General features: G+C 53.0%; 1 protein-coding gene across 1 annotated transcript; it reads left to right on the top strand.

The window, feature by feature from the left end:
• The first annotated feature begins 658 nt into the window (after nucleotides 1-658).
• Nucleotides 659-5,219, top strand: RNF222 (ring finger protein 222). Its single transcript, XM_068914174.1, has 2 exons — nucleotides 659-744; nucleotides 2,100-5,219. Exon 2 carries the CDS (start codon nucleotides 2,131-2,133, stop codon nucleotides 2,794-2,796), a length of 666 nt encoding a protein of 221 aa, XP_068770275.1. The 5' UTR covers nucleotides 659-744; nucleotides 2,100-2,130; the 3' UTR covers nucleotides 2,797-5,219.
• Nucleotides 5,220-10,934: the final 5,715 nt, after the last annotated feature.

Here is a 10,934-nt window from a genome sequence, read left to right on the forward strand (position 1 = left end):
GCAGCTGATGTAGGAGGGGGGCAGGCTTGAAGCATAGGGCTGGCAGGAACATGTATAAGGGGGATGAGAAGGACAGAAAGCATAGGGATGAAGACCTGGTCAAGGTGAGGAGATGGGGAGTGGAGGTGTGTGGCTGGAGAGGTGGGCATGGACAGGAAGAAAGACATGTTTGGCAGGAGTTTGGCCTTGGCACACGAAGCACTGGCTATGCAGCCCATTGGGCTGGGAAGTTTGGGAAGCTCCATCACAACCACGGAGTGAGAAGTTCACCATCCAGGCTGGGACCTAGAGCTCATTCTGGTTTGTAGCAAAAGGGGAGTTTGGTCATAGCATCCCCTTTGGTGCCTGTCTCAGCGTGGCCTGACACCAGGGCCAGGCCCAACTATGATTTCCCATTACACAAGGGAAAGCAGGCAGGATCGCCCCTGCCGCAGGTGTTTCTCCAGTCTCTGCCCTCAGATGCCTGACGCTAGCTCCTCACCAACTCCCTGGCCAGTGAAGCAAATGTCAAGCCTTTAAAACCCAAACAAGTTCCTCCACATTCACTCTCCAGGAGCTGTCCCTGTCCTCACTTTGGCTTTTGCGCAACATGCCTGGGATGAAATACAGAGCAAACACCTGCTTGTTATATAGGCACTTCGGGCTTCTCCTCGGCTGATGCACAGCTCCAGGGCTAACGCACAGCAGGCTCCAGTTCTGCAGCAGAGTGAATGGAGAGTCCCCTGCCCTGGCACTCTGCAGCAGGTAAGTGGTCTCCTGGGCAAGGAGGACCAGGGTGCTGGGGTTAGGATCTTCTTCTGGGTCAGTGTGGGGAAGCATCAAATCCCTGATCACCCCTAAATCAAAGCAGCAGCCTAGGTCTCTTTCTCCTCTTGAATGTGGAATGGTTATGGCTCATTGCGTTTCTCTGGCCCTCGTGGAGAGGAGGGCTCCCAGGCTTTGAGAGAAGCCTCCATGCCTTTCTCTCCAGCAGCGTGTGCAAAGGCTGGCAGTGAGGTAAACAGGGAGATGGCAGTCAGAAAGGGAGGAACAACATCACCTTCAGAAATGCCTGTGGGGAAACCTAGGGGTCTATGACCTGGGAGGGGTTCCTGCCTGAGATGAAGGCTGGGTTTGAAAAAGGCTGTAAGGTCTGTAAAATTGTCTTGCTTTACGAAGCTCGATCTGCTGAACTAATCCAAGAGAAGGGTGTTGAATATCCCTTCTCCTGAAGCTGCCACATGAACACTCACTGCTCTGGGAAACACACTGGAGAGCGTCAGATCAAGCCCAGATGCAGGTTCATGGATCACCATGGCTATTGTGCTCCTGCACTCCCTCCCACACCCTGGGCCAGAATGGGGGCCAGGGAAGACACCTGTGCTGAGCTAACAGAAGATGCCGGTTTCTGAGACATGTGGATGGCACCATGTTCCAGCTGAGTGAAAAGCGCAGACCTGCAGAAGCTAGTGGCAGGGCCACTGGGCTGGAATGTCCTCCAGCTCCTTGGAAGGAGCTTCACTTGAGCGCTTGCTGACTGCTCCATGGACAGCATGCTCCCTGCATCATCCCTGTGTGATGGTTGCTCCCATCTCTCCAACTGATCTGACCTCCTACTTTTCTTCTGTTTCCCCTAGGATGGGAGCATTTCCCTTTTCTTGGTAGGTGCCTTTGTGGGACCATGTGGGGTAGAAGTTCCCCTCTCACCCCACACACCTGGGAGCTTAAAGCAGAGCACAGAGGCACTTGTGATACATGTTGAATTTCCTTGACTGCTCCTTTTGCCTGTACCAGGCACTGAGTAGGGAGAAAGAGCTCCACTCAGGGGCTCATGGCTTTTTCCGTCAAGTTTTGCAGCCAGGGACTGTTAATCCTAGCGCTACTGGAGTTGAGATGCTCCCACTATAGATCTGTTGCAAGAAAGGCCAGGCTGAGAGTCTTAATATTCCTGAAAATGCCCCGCGTCATTGAGACCATGTCTAGTAGCCTTCTACCCCATCGGTGAGGGGCAAGAGGGAAGGAAGGAGGAGTGATGATGAAGAGGGTATGCATCATGCCAACCTGTAGGCTCTGTGCTTGTAACTGGGACCCTTATTAAACCATTGTGTCTCTTCCTACAGCTGGGGACTGTGTGTCGCTAACAGAACAGGGATGTCTGAAACCTCAGCTAGCAAGGAAGGTCTCCCAGCCGAATGCCCTGTGTGCTATGAGAAATTTCACCTGCTGCAGGCGACATGCCGAAAGCTCAGCTGTGGGCACACCTTCTGCCATGACTGCCTGGTAAAGTGTCTGCTCTCCACCAAGCTCGATGGCCAAGTCCAGAGTAGCATCATCTGCCCTGTCTGTCGCTATGTGACTTTCCTCAGCAAGAAAAAGTCTCTCTGGCCTCTCAAGGTGGGGACAAACCCGTGGACACTAGAAATGCCTCTATCACCTTCCTCCCTGTCCCATCTGACCAAACCGGAACCCACCAACACCTTGGTGGTTCCCAGCCATTTTGTGATGCCAGTGCAAAGCTTTGACCAGTGTTGCAGCTCCGGAAGCGCCCCTCTGGACTCTCGAGGGGTCCCAGGAGAGATGGCGCAGGAAGCCCAGATCTTTGTGATCAGCAACCATGGGATGCCACTGGTAGATGAGGACTGGGGCTCAGTGGGGAGGAGTAGCAGAGCGGAAACACTGAGCTCAGTATCGTCCAGCCCTGCACTGGGAGTGAAATGCTGCCAGTCACCCATTGCCCTGGCTGTCCTGCTGATCTTGACTGTGGCAATGCTTGCGGCTGTGCTCCCTTGGCTGCTGCTGGTGAAGAGGGACTCATAATGGGAGTGGGAGACAGTTCCCGCTGGAGCATCCTGGAGGAGAGGTACTGGCAGTCAGTGCTCCCAGGATAAGCAGTCCTGCTCCTGAGCCAGCTGCTCAGGAGGGAGCCTGGCTTGTTTCCAGCTTGTGTCCTGGAGGGTTCTCACTGATGTTGTGGCAGAGTTGAGCTCTGGGACCACTCTCGAAAGACTTCTGGAGAAAGCAATTCCATATGTAGCTCTCCCTTCTGGCCAAAGCCTGAATGGTCTCCCCTACCTTTCCATAGATATCGGGGACCTCACAGTGTCACTGCCATCATTTCTTCTCCTTTCGGTTAAAATACGGATGGTCAAACCCTGCCAGTGGGAACAATTTGCCTGGAGTTGCTCTGGTGTTTTAGCAGAAAGGTTGGTAGCTCCTCCTGGCACTTTGTGACATTCGGGGCACTTGTAGCCATGCACAGGATAGCTGACCCCCCTGTGCTGACCCTCTTCCCTCCATCCTGGATCCCAGGAGACTGTGACTGTGACACCCATGCACTTGGAGCGTGGGGAGAGCCTAGGGCTCTTTACATGGGAAATGGTCATGCAAACAGCTTGTGGGGTTTTTGAAGATCCTCAGTCTCCTGATTGGCTTCCAGGGTAGCCAGAGTACCTGGTACAGTCATCTTGGAACAGAAATTCATGCCTTTCCATCTCAAAGGTGTAAAAATAAATCAGAACCTCTAGCTATTGGCCAAAAGGGCAGTGAAACCTTCAGCACCCATGGCCGAGCTGACACAGGAGCAGTCGTGCCCACGGCCCAGATTTATCTCTGGAAGGAGCCCACTGAGACAATTTGGCATCAAGATCCCAGGGCAGAAGCTCTGAGCCCCAGGTCTTCCAGCACACCAGCCCACAAGGGCATATCTGCCTGCAGAGCATGTTTTCAGGCCGTTTCTGGAGACAGCAGTTTGTTCTCCATGTGGGTGAAGCTGGCAGGGTGTTACATGACCAGGGACATGCTGGCGTGCAGGGGTGCCAGGACATAGCGGTCAACCATGGGCAGGGCCACCCTGGCAGTGTGGCACGTCTCCACAAGCTGGGAGGTGTCTCCAGGGCATCACTCCAAAGGGGTGTCCTCCCATGCTGGCCCATCTCTTTGAGCACAAGAGGCCCTGCTGGGGCAGATTTTGCCAATGTGCGGGGGCAGCACAACTCAGCCCCAGGTGTCTGTGCCAGGGCTGGCAATGGGAAGGCCCCAGTGGCAACCAGGTAGATGAAAGAGAAAAATGCCAGCCTGCGCTTTGGTAAGGGATGCTCCCTGGGGAGCAAACACATCTGCTGATGTGTTTACACACGGGGACTGCCATTGCCGGCTGGAGCATGGAGAGAGTGATCCTCACCCTTTGTTTTCTCACCTTCCCCTCTGTCAGGCCATGATCCCCTTCCTACAGAGAGATGAGATAGGAACAGATACCAGCTTATTTCTTAGGCAGTCCTAGCCTTACCCTCACTCACTCATGGTCTTTGTTGCTCATTTCACTCTTCAGCTTCTCCCCAAGGGTCCTAATCATCCTTCCAGTCTCACAGGCCTCCCTGCTATGAGGATCCAGAGAAAGGCAATGGTGTGTGGGGCAGAGAGGTTAAGCCAAAGACTTGGACCATATAAGGGGATAGATGTAAGAATCCCACCGCGCTTTATAGGCTAGGCACTGCTCCTCACTAGAGTCCCACATCCCAGCAGAATGGTATTTCCTCGTCCCTTTATCCAGCTCCTGAAGGTTAAGACCCAGAAGCTTGTATTTATCTTTGCTGAAGAGGTTAGTCACCCACATGCCTCTTGGCCTTGCTCTCTTTGGCACTGGTCTTTCCCTGGGATATCTTGACCCATTGCCCCTGCAGGCCCTGGCTGGGGATGGAGGTGGAGAGCTCTGAGCTGCACAGTCTAGATATGGGACCCTTTGTGCCACATTTCAGGGAGCTGGGGAGTGGAGGCAGCCAGTCACTCCAATGCCAGAGCAACCCAGAAGTGCCGCAGACCTGCAGGGTATGTTCTGGTCTCCTATCATACTTCTACAAAGGCTGTACACCTCTGACACAGTGTGTGCATGCCCACTGCCACTTCTGGCCTCCTGACCCAGATTCCAGCCAACAGGCGTTGATCCCTGCCCAGTCATTCAGGAATGCACCCAGAGGGACTCATCCTGGGCTTCTTGACCTCATCTGGGAGCAGGAACAGCATGGCCCCAGCCATAACCACCTAATTGTGAAGCCCAAGGGAATAGCTGGCAGGGAGAAGGAGGACTGGCATCTGGTTCCCAGGTTCCCAAAGGGAAATTTCCATTGTCAGGTTGAGTTTCGATTAGGACAAACATGTCTAGCAGTTCCGCCAAGAGAGAAGAGTCAGTTTTGGGATCAGTCAAAACATTTCATGGGAACAAATAAAAAACACTTGTGACATGTCAACTGCCTTAGGTCCTCCTGTTCTGTAGCTGTTAAATGCTCTGTCTCGACCCAATTGATGAGGCTGGGTGAGTTCTCCTGATGCCAGCTGCTCTTTTGGAGAGTTTCTGAGGGCAGTTTTTCGGCTAGAAAATATCACGGCTTCCCCATGGCCCAGGGACTGCTTGTCTGGGCAAAAGGAGGGAATCATACATCCATGCTGTTTGGCAAAGTTTTCTGGGCTCTGGCTGCAGGGATGGAGCAGGTTGGGAACAGAAAAAGGCCTTCATGCCTGTAGGTGATGGTGAGTGGTGGTGGATTGGCTTAGCGCTGCAGTGTTTCAAAGGGATAGTCCGCATGGCAATCCAGACGCAAGGGCACCAGGCTTGAGCTAGGCTGGCAGCAACCGCCTCAGGGGCCCGTCCATGACCCCCTTGTGTCGGTGCCTGAAAATTTTATGGCTCAGCCCTTATTCCTGCAGAACCTCAGTGGGATGGTCACTAGCACAATGCATCTGCAAACGGGTCCTGTCCCTCTGAGATGCCCAGCATCGATGCTACTATAGGAGTAAAGTGTACCCAGAAGCAGATGGTGGTTCTGAGTGACACTTATCTTGCTTGGAGAAGGTAAAGGAGTCTGCTTGGCTCTAGGGGTTTGGGGAATGCTGCTTGGAAAGCAGTGAACAGTCTGTCCCACAGTCTCCCCACAGTCAGGGAGGGGAGCTGATGGTATCGGAGCCCTTTCCTCTGGGGTTATAACCAGTGCACAGCACCCTGGCTGGGCTGCCGACTATCCAGTTTCTCTCCTTGATGCTGCCAGAGACCTTCTACACTCACATTGCCACTCTGTGCCTCAGTTTCCCCACCTGAACGGTGGGCGTAAAGGCAGTAATCTCCCTCCTAAACACTGGGAAAGTGTCTGTGGAAAAGTGCTTGAGAAACCAGACTGGGATGGAAGCCTTATTTCATAAGAAATAATAACGCATCTATGCTTCATTATTTAATAATAACCCTTACTTTTATTCCGGGAGCAGGAGAATTGCTGGAAGGTGTCAGCGAACCACCACCCTTTGCAGAGAGCTGCTGGGAGGTGGGAGCGGGATACCCCTCACCATCTGCAGCCACGGCAGCCCCCTGGCGGTTGGGCTGGAGGAACCCACTCTGAGGGAGCAGGGGGCAATCATTCAATTTCCTCTCCTGTTCCTGCTGCTCTGGCCTCTTGACTTCTTTCTTCCTTTTTTCTTCTCCTCCCCACTATGTGTTGGGATCAAGGTAAGCATGTGATCGTGAGGCATTTGGGTTGCATTCGGTGAGGTTTTTCCCAGCCCATTATTTAGGAGTGGAGGAAGTCCTTCCAGCTACTGTTGCTCAGCTGCTGGAGATATTTGGGCAAGGGAAGAGGGAAGGGAAAGCTGTTAAGGCATAGCACGTCTGAGGTGGCGTGGGATGGGATATCTCACACTGTGCAGGGGTCACAGGCACCATCAGGACCAGTGAAGAGTGGGGAGTGGGTCAAGGCTTAGAGTGTTGTCGGCAGGGGTTTCTAGGGTAGGTGACTGCCATGCTAATACTAATAGCTAGAGAAGAGTCCCCACATGACACCTCCTGGCTGTTTGTCCTGCACCTCATGGCCGCTTTCTATCCTGCATTTGTCACCTGCAGAGATGCACCTGACAAAACCCTCTGCCTCTGGGTTCAAGGGAGAGCAGTCTCAGAAGCAAGGTGTGGATGGCATGAACAGGCCTTTGTAGGATTTTGCAATGGCTCTCATGCTATTTGGCATCTTCCTGAAATCACCAGCTCCTAGAGGCAGAGGACTTTAGTCAACCTCCATTTAAAACCTAATGCAAGCCTTCAGCCTCTTGGGCTTCAGGAAAGGGTTTGGATCCCTAAAATGCTCCCTATGCAGAAAGTAAATAAGTGGTGAGCTTTACAGCTCTGCAGCCATCAAGGATAAAGTGATGCTGAGACCTGGAGGCCTGGGGTAAGTATCCAGAGGAATCCTCCTCTCTGTAGGCAAGGAGGGCATTTGCCACAGGGTGGCACTGCTTGGCCAGGGAAGGCTGTCAGGGCTGAGGTAGCAGCAGGACCAGCCTTGGGAAGGTATCACACTGGGACTAGAGCCCCTACCTTTGGTGGGTTAGGGCCACTTAGCAAGAGAATAAAGCCTGCAATGAGTATTCACTAGTGCTGCTGGAGGGTGGCATGCAGCTCTGCAGGCAGTGTGCCTGCAGGGATGGGCCAGGGCTGACATGTTTGCACCAGCACCTATTGCAACAGCCCTGCACACACATCTGCTATTCAGGGCCAGTTGATTGTCCACTATACCCCCATCCTTTCCGGAGCCACCTCATCTCTGGGCAGCGTGGCCTGTGTTTGGTGCTCACAGAGGTCAGGGTGTCATTGCTGGTCCATTGTTTTGGGTGTGGCTCTGCAAGCACCTGGGATAGATGTTCGGAGATGGCTCTGTTCCCTTGTTCAAATGGGACACAAGAGCTGCCGTTGGCCTGTTTTCTGGTTATTAATGGTGATGGCCAGAGCCAGGCCTTCCTGAGTTCTCTCCTTCTGCTAGTCCCTGGGGAAGAGGTTCGGGTCTCTAGCAAGCCAGAGCCCCCTGAGATGCTGCACAGCTTATCCTCCCACCAGACATATCGAGGGGCATTAGAGGATAGTGTGGACATTTCCAGCACAGTCCTGAGTAACTCGGTGCTTTTGACAAATCAGATCAAGACATTTTACATTGATATGGCTCTGATGTCCCAAAGCTGGTCTTCTGAATGAAAGGCAAACTCAGCTGGTGTTGTTTGTCCGTAGGACCTAACTCATGAACGCATCTGTACAGCCCTCCAGCCTGTCTCAGGTGTGTCCAGGAGCAGGGGAATGAAGGAGACAAGTAGAGAGTGACCCTTTCCCCATACCCAGCAATCACTCACCTTGCCGTGAGCAGTCTAGACACCGCTGCCTTGGGCACCATCCCTTCACATGTGCCCGTGGTGCAGGCACTTGCCTAATCCTTCTTTGTCCCTGCTGCATCCTGCAGCAGTGAGGCCACAAGTGAGCTGTGAGCAGTCTGCCACGATCGCTCACAGAGAGGGTGTGATAAGCGCACACGGATTCACTTATGGGCAAATTCATCGATAAACAGCCCTGCACAACTCCTTGCATGGTTAGTGATAGCAGCAGGCGCCAAGCTCACAGACAATACTTGCAATGTAGGCTGCTTCTCAAGCAGGCTGGGAGCTGCCGGTGATCTCCTGTGCATGGTCCTGGAGATGTCCAGCCCTTGGGTGCCACAGCTCCCTCATGCTTGGACTTGATACCATATTGGTATCATTGGTATCATATCCCAAATGCCTTGCTGTGAATTTCTGTTGGTGACTCTCGCCTGTGGAGGCTGGGCTGTGCAGCCAGGGGCAGGACAGGAAGAGAGAGTATCCCACAGGGAAGAAGGTGGCTTGTCCTGGATAGTCCTTTGCAACGGTTGTCTGGTGTTGCGGGAGTTGGTTTCCTGTCTGTCACTGCAGCATCAGCCCCTTCTGCTTTCAGTGGTTTTTGCCCCTCTGCTATGTGCAGCGAGGGATGCACGCAAACCACACATAGAGGCACAAAACACACTCAGACGGACACAAACATGCTAGACTCCATTGGCATATTCTAGATCTTTCTCCTTCAGGCTGGATAGAGGAAAACAATGAGTACCTATTTAGCTTGTAGATAACAACCTCCTTCCCCCACTGTGTACTTATATTGCTCTGACTGCATAGCGTTGACCCAGGAGATTTTGGAGGCTGTTTCTGATTGCGACTTTGCCCACGTGTATAGCGACTTGGTGGCACCTTGCTCACTCTCACACCTATTGCTTCCAATTCTAAGTTTAGTTAGGGGTGTTTTTGCCTCTGGCTGAGGACAGACATGCCCCAGATGGGGTTAGCAGACTGGAGATTGCCTACTAATCCTATTGCAAGTCTCTCCCTTCCTCCGTGGCTCACCATCAGTGCCCCCTCCATGCCAACCCATCTGGCCTAGATCGGCTTCCTCTTCCACCTTTCCATCAGTGGCAAAAGCCAAGATCTGGCTGTCTGCCTCTTTCTTCCCTCCCTCTCCTGTCCTGCAGGATGGCCCCAGTGATGCTGGAGCCATTTCCTCCTGTCTACAGGTGTGAGCCCAGTAGCTAGGCAGCAAGGCCTTTCAGAAACAGCCACAGGCTGCCCAAGACAGTAACCTGAGGAGCATGCAGGCCAGGCCTGCTGGTAGAGCCCATTAGGACAATTATTTCCTAATGTGTGCGTGGGGGGAGGAAGCTAATAGTTCTCTCCTCCAAATAAGGAAGGCCACTATGCATACACACAAAATCAGGGGTCAGCTAACGGCATCAGCATAGCAGAAGAGCCAGAGCCACATCCTCTGAGCTGCACTGGAAGAGGGGACGCCTGTCTGGTAAACAGGAAGATTGTAGGCCCCTGTGCTGTGAAAGAAGGGCTCTCAGCAAAGGGGTAAGATGCTGGGAGCTCTGATGATGGCTCGGGACTGCTCTGCAAGCATATGACAAGAAATTATGCACAGCCTGGGCTGGGAGTGAGTGTTTGTGTGCAAGGGTATGGTGTTGCCTTGGCAGCGTGTGTGTGTGTGTGTGTATGTGTGTATTTGCATGTACGTCTTCATGCCTAGCAAGTAACTGACTATGTGTGCATGGAAAGGGTGTGTACATCTAAAGATGTAAGTGTTGCCCTGCATGCTTTCAAGTGTGTATATTTTGATTTCAAGCAGTGGTCAGTGACCAGCTATTCCTTTCTCTAGCAGTTCCCAAAGAGAGGCTTGATCCCAAGTGAATGACTGAGCACGTTCCCCCCTGCCAACACGGCTTTGGAGCTGCAGCACTAGTTGGTCCCATGAAGAAAGCTGGATAACTGGTCCTGCTGGGCAGCACAGCTATAGTACAGGTGCCTGTGGAGCCCATTTGTGGCTTGCTTTTAGAGTAAAACGAAAGTCTCCTCCATAGTGTTCCCCTCTGCGTGGTCAGTTTGAGGATGTCCCATCTCTCTGAACCCTCTTCCAGGCCTCCTCCATCAGTGCATCTATCAAACTCCACAGGGAGGCTGGAGCTCTCCTCCACCATGGCCATGCTCAGTGGGGATAGCACAATCCCAGCAAGGAACATAAGGAATCACAGTCCAGATGAGGCCAGAAGTGCCAGAGCCTGGAGTGCACATGACATTTTCCCCTTCGCTGTGGTAGGAGATGTCTCCAGGCGATGTCTCTTCCAGGAGCCCTGTGGCTTGGCCACTATCTGAATTAGCACAGACACATGGCCCCTAACTCAATTGACACAAAGGGCAGGTCATCAATCTCAGGGTAATTGTCTGCATCCCTCAGCACTGATTGAGTTACTGACTCCAGCCCTCAGCCCACTCTGGGCAGGCACCACCTTCTGCTGTGGATTCACTGCCCTATCTGTGCTGGGCATATCATGATGTGCCTCGAAGAGCAGCCTTTCTGTTCACCCCCTGGCAAGGCTTGGGGCTCCTGGGCAATGAGAGTTGGGTGCCCAAAATGGCATTCAGCTTCCTTGCTCTCAGGCAGGCTGCACTGGCATGTATTGCCAGGCATCCCCACCACCCCAGCCAGGCAGGTTGGCTCATGGACATTTGCTGGGTGCCACCTGGCTGGAAAAAGGGTCTGGATGTCTATGCTGGCTCAGTGATTTTAAAAACATGGCCATCTGGAGCAAGTTTGGATC

This window comes from Struthio camelus, chromosome 19 (genome assembly GCF_040807025.1).
Source record: "Struthio camelus isolate bStrCam1 chromosome 19, bStrCam1.hap1, whole genome shotgun sequence".
Classification (NCBI taxonomy): Eukaryota; Metazoa; Chordata; class Aves; order Struthioniformes; family Struthionidae; genus Struthio; species Struthio camelus.

Coding starts and splice junctions, on each gene's coding strand:
- RNF222 (XM_068914174.1), top strand. CDS start 2,131: ATGTCTGAAACCTCAGCTAGCAAGGAAGGTCTCCCAGCCGAATGCCCT.